Source organism: Tachysurus fulvidraco, chromosome 21 (genome assembly GCF_022655615.1).
Source record: "Tachysurus fulvidraco isolate hzauxx_2018 chromosome 21, HZAU_PFXX_2.0, whole genome shotgun sequence".
In the NCBI taxonomy this organism is placed as follows: domain Eukaryota; kingdom Metazoa; phylum Chordata; class Actinopteri; order Siluriformes; family Bagridae; genus Tachysurus; species Tachysurus fulvidraco.
Genome location: NC_062538.1, coordinates 1824598 through 1839384, shown reverse-complemented (window position 1 = coordinate 1839384; position 14787 = coordinate 1824598). Strand labels below are relative to the sequence as shown.

Here is a 14787-nt window from a genome sequence, read left to right as displayed (position 1 = left end):
TTACAATTTCACTTAACTGACTTTCCTGAAGATTCCTAAACCCCGTTCCATCATGACAACGTCCCTTTGTAAAAAGCAGCTCCATGATGAAGACGTGGTGTGGAGGTGAAGGTTGGAGAAAGTAGAAGAACTTGTCCTGCACAGAGCCCTTTGGGATGAACTTGACATCCCGACATCAGAGTCTGATCTGAGTCTACAGAGTCTAATGATCTTGTAGCTGAATGAACACAAACCCACACAGATACTGTACACGCCAACATCTAGTGCAAACACTTCACACAAGAGAGCAGTGGAGCTGATTAGAACAGGAGAAAGAAATCTAAATCTAGAATGAGACGTTCAGCAAAGCTCAACACTCGCCATCCACTTTATTAGGAACATCAGTACACCTGCTTATTTATTGTTTGTTTGTTTATCGAAGCAGCACACCTGAATATTTGTACATTACATTTGCATTATATTACATGAATTCTACGTATAAAAGGAACTTTAGGAAAGAATGTTGACTGAAATTTCAGGGAATTTTGATCTCATTAAAGTGTGTGTTTTATATTATTATTATTATTATTATTATTATTATTATTATTATTATTAACAACAATAATAACAATAGTAATATTTTTTTAATTATAAAAAATACCAAAATACCAAAAATAATAATAGCAATAACAACAACAATAATAATAATATAGCTAACAAATATTATTAATATTTACAAGCAACCTGACTAGATGCTTTAATATAAACATGTTAGCTAAGTCAACACACACGTGTTATATCTACTACATCAAATAATCGTGTCTTTTATTTATTTAATTATTTATCATGTTGCTTAATTATTTATTTGTTCTCATTAAAGATTTTTTGTCTCTTTTCACACGAACATTAGCTTGTTTTTTTTGTTTTTTTTAAATTTCCCACAATCCTCCATTTCCGGAAGTGAGCGTGAGCTTTTATTGAACTGGACGCTGCAGAGCTGTTATTTAGCATCACCTCAGCAGGACTCCTGCCAGGTAGCTAAGACTTGTATAATTATGTTGTGAAATTAATCTACTATTTTATATATGTATATATGTGTGTATGGATGGGTGTGTATATATATATATATATGTTTTAGCTAGCTAGCTGCTCCGGTTTGAGTGGACGAGTTGAGTTAGCCCTTAGCTTAGCATTAGCTTAGCATTAGCTTAGCTGCTAATAAACGAGGCCGCGTCCCAAACGGCGCAGCGCTCCTCTTTAGGGGCCCTTTGTCGTGTGTGTACTGAACGTGCACGTGCGCCCTAGTAAGTGCACTCTGTGGTGTCAGTTTGTGTTTTTAGTTCCACGGCGTTAAACGCAGGCCGAGCGCTCGCGCTCTAACTAACTAACTAACTAACTAACTAACTAACTAACTAACTAACTGACTGACTAACTAACTAGCTAGCTAAATAACTAACTAACTAGCTAGCTCAGTGTCACGTTAGTTGTGCTTTTTATTTGTTCTTTATTTTGGATAGAGATTATGTCGATCTAGTAGCTCGTTTAAACTAGCTGGGTTTGTTTTTGGGTGAAAAATCTCAGGAGCTTGTTTGGTTTTTATCTTCATCGTCATCTTTTTCTTCAACATCATCATCATCATCATCTTCTTCAAGACTTTTGCTACCATGCTGTTTGTTTTTGCACACCCACTCTGGTTGATCTTGTCTAATTCTACTGCCCCTTGCCTGCAGAGTTCCCCCTGTAACCTGCTGCCTGCTTGGAACCTGTGTGAAGTTCCTGTGTGAAGAAGTTCCTGTGCTTCCTGCTTCATCTCAAAACAAGATGCCAGCTGCACTTGCAGATACGAGTCAGATCATCTGCGAGGTCTGGGCCAGCAACGTGGATGAGGAGATGAGGAAAATCCGCCAGATCATTCAGAATTACAACTACATCGCCATGGTATAATGATTTATCTTCTGTGGTGTGGCGATACGGTGTGTGTTTATTGTACCGGTCGATATCAGACTCACGATCCCGTACGTCTGCGTTTCGAAAGGCATTTTGATGAAAACGAAGCAGTGATCTATGTGACGCTAAGAGAAGAAACTCTCTCGTTGTGTGTTTATTCTAAACAGGCGTTTAGTTGGCGACAAACCTATACGATAAACGTGCTACGAGCTACGTTTTATCTAGTGGTATTGTTTACAAAGGTGGTGTCTCTCTTGTGTTGTCAGACGTTTTAAAATGACTTTAATGTATGCTGTCGCACGGTCTGACTGTTTGTGCCTCTTGTTAGGACACGGAGTTCCCCGGCGTGGTCGTTCGACCCATCGGAGAGTTCCGCAGCACGGTTGATTATCAGTATCAGCTGCTGCGCTGCAATGTGGATCTGCTGAAAATCATTCAGCTTGGTCTGACCTTCATGAACGAAGATGGCGACTATCCCCCCGGGACCACCACCTGGCAGTTCAACTTTAAATTCAATTTAACGTAAGATTCTAAATGCTCTGATCAGCTGACTGTCAGTGTGCTGAGACTGGGAAGGAGAGTAAACTTATCAAACCTATATTCACCATGCTGACCTGTCTGTCTGTCTGTCGGTCTCACCCTCTCTCTCACCCTCAGAATCAGGTTTATTGGCCAAGTGTGTTGATGTTGACACACACAAGGAATTTGGTTCCAGCTGTTTGTGACTTTCAAAAGTACAGACATAAATAACACTATACTATATAATACAATACAGATGATGTGAGACAATACAGACGACGTGAGACAATACAGACAATGTGAGACAAAGACAATGTGAGACAATACAGATGATGTGAGACAATACAGACGATGTGAGACAATATAAACAGTACGAGTATTAAATATAAATACAGAATATATGACAGAACAGTTCTGTACATAAAGTGTGAGAGTGTAAATAACAGTATTGTGTAATATTGTGCTTTAGTACAATATACAGCAGCAGTAGTGTGTAATATATACAGATGATGTGATGACTGACAGTTCTGATAATGCAGCACTTATAGATATGAAGCAGGGAATGTAATGATGGTGAGATGTTAATCAGTGTGATTGTCTGGGGTAAGTAACTGTTCCTGTGTCTGGCAGTTCTCTCTCTCTCTGTCTTTCTCACCTTCTCTTTCTCTGTCTCTCTAACTGTCTTAAGCTTGTTTTGTCTGTCTGTCTGTTTCCTATCTATCTATCTATCTATCTATCTATCTATCTATCTATCTATCTATCTATCTATCTATCTATCTATCTATCTATGTATCTATGTATCTATCTGTCTCTCTCTCACACACTCTCTCACACACACACTCTCTCTCTCACACACGCACTCTCTCTCTCTCACACACACACACACACGCGCACACACGCACACACACACTCTCTCGCTCTCCCTCTTTCTGTATTTTCATTGTTTCTCTGCTGGCTTATGATCTTATCTTTTAGGGGTTTTTTTCCTTCTTATTTTATCCATTATAAGTTTTCCTGTGGCTGATATAAATGTTCCATCCAGAGTATTTGTGTTCACTGTGTTTTTCTCTACTGAAACCGATTCAGTGCGATAAACTGACAGGAACAGAGTTCGGAATCCCGGCAACAGAAAACCGCTTCCGCCGCGTGACGCGAATCCGCTCGCGAATCTAAACGTGTCCTGATGTTGACTTGTTTGTTTGTTTACAGAGAAGATATGTACTCACAGGACTCCATAGACCTTCTGCAGAACTCAGGCCTTCAGTTTAAGAAGCACGAGGAGGAAGGGATCGACACGCTGTACTTTGCAGAGCTCCTCATGACCTCGGGTTTGGTGCTGTGTGAAAACGTGCGGTGGCTCTCCTTCCATAGGTAACGACCATAAAAAAAACTCCAGCGTTGAGAGATTGAGGTGCAGGGGGTGGAGCTGGATCTGTTCCGACTACTCCTACAAGCTACAAACCCATTTTCCTGAATCACACTCCATACTTTTGGAGAACTTTGACTCCACCCCCTTTTTTTGTTTTTTTTCGTAGCAAATCTGCCTTCTACAGTATCTGTAGAGATTTTGAGAAACGTTCACTGAGGTCTTCTGTCATGTTCCTGGCAGCGGATACGACTTCGGCTACCTGGTGAAGCTCCTCACGGACGCTCGCCTCCCAGAGGAGGAACACGAATTCTTTCAGATCCTGAACCTCTTCTTTCCTGCCATCTATGATGTGAAGTATCTCATGAAGAGCTGCAAAAACCTGAAGGTAAAGAGTTCAGCAAAAAGAGCTTCATGATGTCCTGGAGGAAGAAAAGCTTACATGTGCACCGTGTTATTACTCGCCGAACGAAAGACAAAATGTTTGTGAAAAGGCCGAGATACACGCGAGAAATATAAAGAACAAATGTCTGTAGTGTCGTCATAAAACTAAAATTATATAGATGTTAAAAGTGCTTGATGGACTTGTTTCTTTAAGATCTTTTTTTTTTTTTACAGAAGTCCTTTGATTGTCTGTATGTGTGCGTCCGACTGTGTGTGTTTGTGTGCATCTGCCTGTGTCTGACTCTGTGTGTGTGTGTCTGTCTGACTCTGTGTGTGTTAGGGTGGACTTCAGGAAGTTGCAGATCAGTTGGAGTTGAAGCGGATTGGCAGACAGCATCAGGCCGGTTCAGACTCTCTGCTGACTGGAATGGCTTTCTTCAGGATGAAAGAGGTGACGTTTATAAACCTGCTGTGGAACTTTACTTTGCTGCACAACGGAGCTTCAGCTTAATAAATTCAGAGAGAAAGAAAAGGATTAGACTTTAACCTCGAAACCGAGAGACAGAAAAGAAAAATAAAACATTACACAAATAAATAACGAAATGCCTTTTGAATTAAAAGTGAAATTAATTTATGTTAAGATTTATTTTACCTATTATTTAATTGTTAAATTAATATAATTTTTTTTTAATATCCTGTCTCAAATGTAGTGTTTTTTTATTTACATTTTCTTTCCCTTATTTTATTCATCAATTTTTCACAACAATGGAAAATTTAAAATTAAATGAACAAAAAAATTAAATACAACAATAAGCAATAAAGTATACAGTGGGAAGTTAAATAAGTAAAATATACTTAACCCTTTTTATTGATACCTTAAAAAAAATCTCTCTTTTGGTTTGATTTCCATTTATTTAATTGATTAAAATCACGAAATAACGAAACGAAACGTTAAAAAGAAAGCAAATTAAAATGCGTCTTAAATCGTATTTAAATAACTCGATCTGATTTAATTCGCTTGTATCGGCATATTTTTTTATCTATTACAATTTTTTTTATTATTGTTTAAATTGTAAAATGAGTGAATAAAACATTTGAAATAAAAACATTCGAGACCGGTAATTAAAAGTTTGATATTTTAAGACGTTTTTTAATTTATTCACGTACGAACGTCCGTATTTATTTGTGTCTGTTTGGATTTAATCTGCAGTTATTTTTCGAGGACAACATCGACGACGCCAAGTACTGCGGCCGGCTCTACGGCTTGGGCTCGGGCTCTTCTCAGACTCAGAACGGCATCTCCAACTCGTCACAGGATGAAGCCAACAACAAGCACTGACCTCCGACGCACCACGCACTTGTTTTTAATCCCTCAGAGCAGATACTGGATTCTCACACACACACACACACACACACACACCTCGATTCACCTCCATCCTTCAACCACATCCAAGTTGGAATGATGGCGAAACCCGACCAAACGTCTCCAAACCAGTTCTGCCGTCACACCCGGTCCAAGCAAAAAAACGAACAAATATTCCGACTCCAGCTCTCCTGCGTAGCGGCGATCATTCCTCATCAAGCGCATCGTTCCTCCTGGACATTTTATTCGTTTGTTTTACGGCATTAAACAACCGAGAGAAAAATATTTTTTAAGCACAGGACTAGCACCTCGTCTCTCCCAGCTAACGCGAGTCTCAGTGTTTTTAATATGCTCCACCAGCAGTTCGGCACAATCTCGTTTAGGATTGATTTTTGTATTTATAAAAAAAAAACACAAAAAAACAAAAATCCAAAACAAGGTCCGAAGAGATCCGGCGCGGTCGAGTCGACGCAAGAAACATCCGTTCCGTGTCAATCTTTTAAACGATGCTGCGAAGTGTTGTGTATTAAAATGTAAAGTTTTCAAAGGAGCCGAAACTTTTAGCATTTTTCCTACGAGAAAAAAAAAAAACCTTTTAAATCTGGACTTCTTTGTTACGGATTAAAGTGCAGGGGGTCACTGGTTCTGTGCAGAACGTCCTTTAATTTGTTCACCATCAAACAGGTTGTTTGTGGTACGTGTTGTTTTTATTCCATCCGATGTTTGAAACTCTTGTATATTAAAATGTTTTCTATCAACAGTTAGTTTTTATTTTAATTTTATTTGTTTAATTCAAATGTGAAGTTTTTGCATCCCCCCCCCAACATGTAAATATCTTCATCTGAAACCCAACAACAGTTTAGAGATCTGATAGGAAATAAAATAAGGTTTCAAAATCCAAGCTTAGTATAAAGTGTAAATGAAATTTTGACTAAGTTTAAAACAAAGTAAAAGAAACTTTTCTCACACACACATACACGTGTATATAAGCAAAACTTGTATTTAGGCAAAACTAAGTCTACAGATCTAAAAACAGAAATTAAACTGAAATGGATAAAGTTTAAAAATCAACTAACACTCAAAAATCTAAAAGAAAAAGGAAAAACTAAAACAATTCATTCATTTTCTACCGATTATCCGAACTTCTCAGGCGTCATCGGGCATCGAGGTAGGATACACCCTGGACGGAGTGCCAACCCATCACAGGGCACACACACACTCTCATTCACTCTCACACTACGGACAATTTTCCAGAGATGCCAATCAACCTACCATGCATGTCTTTGGACCGGGGGAGGAAACCGGAGTACCCGGAGGAAACCCCCGAGGCACGGGGAGAACATGCAAACTCCACACACACAAGGTGGAGGTGGGAATCGAACCCCGACCCTGGAGGTGTGAGGAGAACGTGCTAACCACTAAGCCATCGTGCCCCCCCCCCCCAACTGCGTTAATTATTCGTGTTAATTATTTTCCATCTCTGTGTGTTTACGGTTAATAAATAAAGCGACTCGTGTCAGTTTGTGGGAGAAAAAGGTTTATTAAAGTAGAACAGGTGAAAGAAAAGCTGACGTGAGCTTCATTTTACACGTTAAACAAAAATACAAATATTCTTTATTCAGAATAGAACTAAGTGCTGTTGTGGATTTCTGTATCGAATCTCTGCCGAGCTTTGTACACCGAGCCCGTGGACGCGTACGTGAGCAGCAGAGCCGACGCCCTCTCGCGGAGATGACGTGGAATCCCGCCGTGGTGCCGATCGGCGAACGAGAGGACGAGACAACATTCAAGGACGTCGGGGAAGATGTAGTTCTGTAACGAAGAAACAAAAGGAATGAGAGAGCGTCAGAATTCCACGGGAAAATGCCAAACGGTTACCGTGGCAACGGTGCTCCTTAGGGATAAAAACTAAACTGTTTAATTTTCTGCAAATCGTAGCAAGACGGTAGAATTTCGACACGCGAGCGTTGACGGCTGATCGGACGTTAAACCACAGAGGCCGAGTTCTGCAATCGGTTTGTATTAAATACGTTAACGTTGCCATAGTAACAGCTCAACTTGATCGAATGCTAGTAATAAACGGATTAAAAACTTTATTTAACAAAAGTTTAACGTCTAGCCGTTTATGGAAGAAGTCTTCAGCATCAACACAGGAAAGTGTTCAGGACTTTGGGAAGTTTACATTTTCTGTTTTTTTTTTTTTTTTAAATGAAAAAAAATTTTTCGTTTTTTTTTTGGCTTATGTACTGAGAACATTTTTTATAAAAAAAAAAAAAAAAAGGTTAAAACTAAGTAAAATTTAATCAGAGCGAAGTCTGATAATCTAAAAAAGAAAATCCAACTCCAAAATAAACCCAGACTAATTAAACCGAAACTAAAAAAATAGAAAAAAACTAATAAAATAATAATAAAAAATCTTAAAATAGAATCAAAATTAAATAAAAGAAAATGAAATTAACAAAATTCAGAATAAAATCTAAAAAAATTCACCAAATCAAGAGACAAAAATAAATAAATAAATCTACCACAATCAAAATTAAATTTTTAAAAATAAAAAGATCGCAAACCAAAATCTAAAACAGAATCCAAACCAATAAAAAAAAACAAAAAAAAAAAACAAGAATGAAAATGAAATATTAAAGTCTTAATTAAAAAAAATCCAAAAGAATCACTGACTTTCACATGATCTGGAACAGCAGCGAGTGTTTTCTGATGCTCGGCGACCTGAGCGACCAGAGCAGGAAACTCTGTAGAAGATCTGAGAGAAACAGAAGAAGAAGAAAAGAGCTTCCTGTTTCCGTCTCTGAACCCGATCGGATGTTTAATAAATGTCTTTACAGCACAAACACCGTTACCTGGTCTCCAGATCTCTCTGTCCTTCTGCAGCGTTCTGCTCCTCCATGAGATCTCCAGACTCCACCTGAAGGCCTCGGTGTTGCTGAACCATCCCGGCCACTCTGCCCTGGATGTCCTCTAAAGCTCTCTGTGTGGACTGAAAGGCAGCGTGCGGCTCTGACAGAAGAACGTTCCAGAATTCCTCACAGAGAAATCCTTCGTCGTCTCCGGGTTCGCTCCGGTGAGCGGCGTCTCCGTTCTCTACCGCCGTCCGGTGGCCGCTGGAGGGTTCGACGCGGCCGCGTCTCCACCAGCTTTTATACATGAGCTGGTAACAGATCAGAGCCTCCAGACTTCGAGAAGCTGCCAAACTTCTTTCGTCACCCTCCAGCTTCTGTTTATAGACCTCTAGAGAATCCAGACCTGCGAAGGGGAAAAGCTTTAAAACCATAAAACTCTCGAGTGGAGATGAAGTCTGTGTGAGTCTCTTACCTTCAGGGAGGAAAAGCTGGCACGTCTCAACCATCAGAGGAAAATGATTAGTCTTGAAGACTCGAGTCAAAGCTCTCAGAAGCTCCTCGAGCAGTGAGCTCCAGTCACCCAGCAGCTCACTGAGTGCAGAAAGAGTAACATCCAGGGCCAAGTGAGATAACAGCTGTAAAGTGGAAACACAACACGTTTACACACACACGGTTGACGGAAACAATCAACATTTTGTTGCACAAACTTTTGCACTTCAAGGTACCTGTTTTCCAGGCGTGCTGGCGGTGGCAGGCGGGTTCTCCACCGCCCCTAGCTGTCGATGGAGCTCTTTGAGCCGCTCCGGATCTGCGGCGTCGAGCCCGAACACGTTCCTCCACACGCGCTGTATGTCGGCGACGAAGCTCTCGGCGCCGGGATTAGACCAGGTGTGACACGACAGCGAGGACCACGTCACGACCCCGGCGTGAGACAGTCTCCGAGTCAGGAGCTCACACACGCACAAGACAAGCCTGTGACCCTACAGCGAGAAGATCACGCCCCGTACGATGAGAACGTTCTGCACCGAAACGCCTGGAGTTTACAAAGCCGTACGTTTCTATTGAAATCAAACTCACCATTAAGGAGTCTTGAGTGCTGAGGATCTCCTGTGCCGCCAGAAAATCCTGCGAGTGCACGAGGTCTTTGGCGCATCTCAGAGCGAGCGAGTGGCACAGGTCTCTCTCGCCGGACAGCTTGGCCAAGTTGGCGGCCGTCTTCAGCGACATCACGTCCCCTTTCTTAGCGATGACTTTGGCAGCGTCGAAACTGCAGTCGGCAGCGAGGTAGCTGGAGGAAAGGAAGCGGATCAGAAGTTTATTTACAGAATTAAGGCTCCGTTTCTTACGCAAACCAACACTTATAGCCAAATAGACCCTTCTGTAGCCGTGTCTCTGGCCACGAGCGGCCTGCTGGGAGGTTGTTTACCATATATGGTGATTTGGAGGTGTTACTTTATATGCAAATGAGATAACATGTTTTATTCAAACATAACTGCATGAAGAAAGTCAGAAGTTATGAGACAGAGATTTCTCTTCGTTCTCATCTCACCACTTAGCCGCGGTGGTGTAATGTCCGTCCTTCTCCAGTACGGTGCTCCAGCTGGTGTACAGGTCCTTCAGCACAGGGTCCTCAGGCTGCAGTCGGGCTTTGGCCAGGGCGATGGCTTCTCTGTGGGTGAACCACAGACTTTAACAAACACACACACACACACACATACACACACACACACACACACACACACACACACACACACACACATACACACACACACACACACACACACACACACGCACAAACACACGCACACACACACGCATACACACACGCATACACACTCACACACATACATACACACACACACACACACACACATACATACTGTATACACATACAGTACACACACACACACACACACACACACACACACACACATACATACACATACATACACACACATACTGTATACACATACAGTACACACACACACACACAGTACACACACAGTACACACACATACATGCACACACACTCACACATACATACACACACACACACACACTCACACATACATACACACACACACACACTCACACATACATACACACACACACTCACACTCATATACATACACACACACACACACACACACTCATACACATACATACACACACACACACACACATTCATACACACACATACATACACACGCACACACTCATACACATACATACACACGCACACACTCATACACATACATACACACGCACACATACATACACACGCACACTAATACACACGCACACATAAATACACACGCACACACACATACACACGCACACACATACACACGCACACATACATACACACGCACACATACATACACACGCACACACATACATACACACGCACACACATACATACACACGCACACACATACATACACACGCACACACATACATACACACGCACACACATACATACACACGCACACACATACATACACACGCACACACATACATACACACACTCACACTGTACACACACACACATACTGTACACACACACATACTGTACACACACACACATACTGTACACACACACACACCAGGTCTGTGCTATAAAGCCAAGTTCACCTGTACAACTGGTGAGATTTGAGGAGGCCGACGGCTTCGTACACTTTGTGAATGGCCACGAGGTGTGAAGCGGCTTTAAGGAACTGCTCCTGCATACACAGCTGCTTCACGTAAGCCTCGACCGTCCTGACCCACGCCTGATAACCAGCTGGAAGCAGCAGGGAAGAAACCATTACCTCCTACAGCGAGATGAGGCCCGGTGCGAGATTCAACCTGTCTAACTAATACACACGTCTTTATACAAGAAATAAAAAAAACACCACATAAAGAGACAAAAACGTCCAGTTCACGAGCGAGACAATGAGATTTGGGACTTTTTTTGTGTTGATCGAATGTCAGACTCAAATGGTAAAGCTGGTCACTGGGTTTAGATAATAAATCTAATAGATCCGAACCGTTCAGAGAAACACAGGATAGAGAGCGAGAGCAGTTACCCATGGGAGCTAAACTCAGGAGGTGGTCAGTCAGCTGTCCTTTCTCTGAGGCGAGCTGCAGAGCTCCAATCAGGTCTCCTTTCCACAGCCTCAGATACATCATGGAGTCGTAATGTCCTGCGTCCAGGTGACCGTCCTCTACATGGACAGAGCACACCACCGTCTCAGTTACAACCCGATCTGATCACAGCGGAATTGTCGATGTAACGACGTGTCGTTCGGCTACAAAATGTAATGTTTACTGAACACTTCTTATTTTTATTTAAAAGGAGTCTCCGGTGTCAGGGTTTTTTTTTTAAAAACTTTTTTTACTCGCTAATGTGAAAAGATAAAAAACAAACAAACAAACCAACAAAAAAAAGCAGGCTGGTGAGTTAAAGGTTTTTTTTTTACACCTGGTCACCGCCTGCGTTTTCTGTGATCCGATATCTACCCGATGGTAAAAAGACCAGGTCTAAATGCCCTCCGTGACGTTTTGGAGACGGATATAAACCCGATGGTACAAACCCCTTCAGGAGGTGGTCTGGGACGCGTTTCAGATGAAACTGGACAGGTGTAAATGCATGTGGTTGTTCAAGTCACATACGTCGGCGCTAAACTCCTCCCAAACGGAACTACGTCACTCGCAGGTGACTCACGAGTCGTGTATAATGCCAAAACCCCATATTACCTCAGGAATGAGGTAAAATATATTAGCATTTTGGGAGGGAGTAGAAAGATCGGCTCGATATCCGATTCGCCGAGAAGCGTTTATGCGGCCTGAGGTAAACAAAACAGTTTTAACAAATCAGATAGCTATGGGATCAGAGACAACACGTGAAGTGACCGGGTGTAAAAAGGCCCTGAGACGTTTTTAGCTGCTATAACACGTCATGTGGATGTTCGGAAATGTAAAACATCGTGTGATCCGTGAAGAATAATAAAAATAAAACAAAAAAATGACTGAATAAAACCCTTCAAAGTTTCCAGTTACTGGAAATATCATTAACTTTTCAGGTTGCCAGATCATGCCATTAATACCCCCATCTGAATCATTGATTATTTTTAGTTAAAAAGTTATTTATTTATTTATTTATTTCTGTTCGTTTTAGCTCCAGAAAAGTCTTCACTGCTACAGAACATGCTGATGTCAGGAACGTGTTCGTTTTCTTACCCTCCTCCTGGAGCATCCTGTAGAGCGCTTGTCTGTCTGCGAACAGTCCGAGCTGGATGTATTCTCCGGTTCCCGGGACGCAGTTCTCAGTCTCACCTAAAGAAAGAAGCGACAACTGAAGGAACTAATTTTTTTTTCTTTCCACGAATTCGGAGCGCAGGACCACCAGCTGGGAGACGCCGGATCAGACGACGTGACGGTCGACACGGCGAGAAACGATAAATTCTACATCGTGATATTTTTTCCTGGTGGTTGTTTGCTGACCTTGTGCGTGTCTGACGGCAGCCAGCGTGAGGCAGTCATGCTGAAGCTCCTCTTTGGCTCGGTGGTCCATGGAGGTGCTGAGAGGCAGGATGGAGCGCGGCTTCCTCTTCTTCGTGCACGGATCTGGAACGGGAAGAAGAAGAAAATCGTTCGCCTTTCAGTGAGGTTTTATAAACATAAATCGCTTTATTATTATTATTATTATTATTATTCGTTTCCTGTATTAAATGTTGCGCTGTGACCTGATTTGTCTTTCTTCTTCTCGTCCTTTTCGTCCTTCTTCACGGTTAGAAAAGTCCTCTCGCCGTTAACGTGCACTTTCTCTGAGACCGAACCGCTTCCCTGAGACAAACCTGTACACAAAAGACAAAGATCTTGAGACATTCTAGGGGGGAAAAAAAAAAATAGATGACATGATGAAGATGACGATGAAGACGAATCGACGTTACCGGTGACTGAAGAGACGACGCTTTCTCTCTCCTCATCTTCTGCTTCGTCGTCCGTCTGTCCTTCATCCATTCCGCTTCCTCCGGCTTCTTCTCCCGTCTGCGATTTGTTCTCGTCCGTCTTCGCCCAGGACTTTTCCAGGACCTTCTTTTTCTTCTTGGCTTTCTTCACCGGTGCTTTCTTCTTCTCCATCTCCACACGTCTCCTACCTGTTCGGAGAAACGTCCCTTCATTCCTACATTGCAGGCGGATCATTTAGCTGCTACACACTTAACTTTACTATGTTCATGTAATTAGTGTTAGATTTCTTCGCACTCTTTGGCGGTTTAACGTGTTCCTGTTTGGACACGGCCCACTCCTGCACCGTGAAGTCATCGGCGCCGGTCCAGATCAGGTCCGGGTTCACGGGTGACCACTGAACACACAGCACACGGCCGTGATGACCTCTGTAGTTACACACGGGCTCCTGTTTCAGCACGTCCCAAACCTACACACACACACACACACACACGCACACATACACGCACACACACACACACACACACACACATACACGCACGCACACACACGCACACACACACAAATTAAAAAACAAAACAAAAAAAAACCATGAGATTAATTTAGATTTAATTGGTAATCATTTAAGAGATTATATCATAACCCCTAACAATCATCCCTTGTTCTTTTTTATAGTTTGTTTTAGATAAAAAGAGAGAGATGGACAGGGTGAGCGAGTTAGAGAGTTAGAGAGAGAGAAAGAAAAATAGGGAGACGGAGAGAGAGAGAAAGAGAGAGAGAGAAAGAAAAACATAAAAAGGTGGAGAGAGAGAGAAATAGAGAGGTGGAGAGAGAGAGCGAGACAGAGAGAGAGAGAAATAGAGAGGTGGAGAGAGAGAGAGAAAGAGAGAGAGAGAGAGAGAGAGAGAGAAATAGTGTAAGAAAAGAATGTGAGTAGAAACTTGTTGATATTAACAAAAAGAATTAAACCTCATCACATCACACAGGCAGCGCTGGTTAAAGTAGTAAATGACCAGTGGATTTAAACTGGCTGCTGGTCAGACGTGCGGCCAGACGTGCGGCCAGACGTGTGGCCAGACGTGCGGCCATCTGTCTGCTTTGTGTAACTTGTTCCACTTTATTAATAAGTCCAACAAACAAACAAAGTCGAAAGAGGAAACGCAGCCTCACCTGCGCGGTGCCGTCGTAGCTGACGGTGACCAGGTGAGCGTGGTGGTGAGGACTCCACGCCAAGCTCGTGATTTTGTTGGTGTGACCAGATAAAGTGCGGAAAGCTTCGGTCAACGTCGCCGGGCTCTCAGACGGGTTCTCTTTATGAAAATAATCAGAAAGAAGGTAAACAAATAATAAATAAATAAATAAAAAAGAATAGAGTATATAAAAAATGGATTAAAATGGATTTAAATAAAAAAAATAAATAAAAT

General features: G+C 42.0%; 2 protein-coding genes across 2 annotated transcripts in view; one reads left to right on the top strand and one right to left on the bottom strand.

Moving 5' to 3' along the window:
- The first annotated feature begins 858 nt into the window (after nucleotides 1-858).
- On the top strand, nucleotides 859-6318 carry cnot8 (CCR4-NOT transcription complex, subunit 8). Its single transcript, XM_027177377.2, has 7 exons — nucleotides 859-1013; nucleotides 1710-1917; nucleotides 2255-2448; nucleotides 3655-3816; nucleotides 4055-4199; nucleotides 4536-4646; nucleotides 5406-6318. The coding sequence occupies exons 2-7, from the start codon at nucleotides 1801-1803 to the stop codon at nucleotides 5532-5534; spliced, it is 858 nt and encodes a 285-aa protein (XP_027033178.1). The 5' UTR covers nucleotides 859-1013; nucleotides 1710-1800; the 3' UTR covers nucleotides 5535-6318.
- A 760-nt stretch (nucleotides 6319-7078) lies between these two features.
- The window catches only part of gemin5 (gem (nuclear organelle) associated protein 5), an 18148-nt gene continuing 10439 nt past the window's right edge, over nucleotides 7079-14787 (bottom strand). The window contains exons 14-28 of the mRNA XM_027177345.2: nucleotides 14534-14673; nucleotides 13661-13832; nucleotides 13348-13554; nucleotides 13141-13251; nucleotides 12899-13021; nucleotides 12635-12730; nucleotides 11482-11619; nucleotides 11048-11195; nucleotides 9963-10082; nucleotides 9491-9701; nucleotides 9139-9393; nucleotides 8886-9048; nucleotides 8414-8816; nucleotides 8235-8316; nucleotides 7079-7370 (exon numbers count right to left, since the gene is read on the bottom strand). Of these exons, the coding sequence (XP_027033146.2) occupies nucleotides 7188-7370; nucleotides 8235-8316; nucleotides 8414-8816; nucleotides 8886-9048; nucleotides 9139-9393; nucleotides 9491-9701; nucleotides 9963-10082; nucleotides 11048-11195; nucleotides 11482-11619; nucleotides 12635-12730; nucleotides 12899-13021; nucleotides 13141-13251; nucleotides 13348-13554; nucleotides 13661-13832; nucleotides 14534-14673 (2552 nt within the window). The 3' untranslated portion in view covers nucleotides 7079-7187. The remainder of the gene's footprint in view (nucleotides 7371-8234; nucleotides 8317-8413; nucleotides 8817-8885; nucleotides 9049-9138; nucleotides 9394-9490; nucleotides 9702-9962; nucleotides 10083-11047; nucleotides 11196-11481; nucleotides 11620-12634; nucleotides 12731-12898; nucleotides 13022-13140; nucleotides 13252-13347; nucleotides 13555-13660; nucleotides 13833-14533; nucleotides 14674-14787) is intronic.

What these genes read in the sequence shown, in the direction of transcription:
- cnot8 (XM_027177377.2), top strand. Translation starts at nt 1,801, where the DNA reads ATGCCAGCTGCACTTGCAGATACGAGTCAGATCATCTGCGAGGTCTGG. An exon ending in AGAGCTGCAAAAACCTGAAG is followed by an intron (nt 4,200 to 4,535) that starts GTAAAGAGTTCA and finishes TGTGTGTGTTAG; the next exon opens with GGTGGACTTCAGGAAGTTGC. An exon ending in CTTTCTTCAGGATGAAAGAG is followed by an intron (nt 4,647 to 5,405) that starts GTGACGTTTATA and finishes TTTAATCTGCAG; the next exon opens with TTATTTTTCGAGGACAACAT.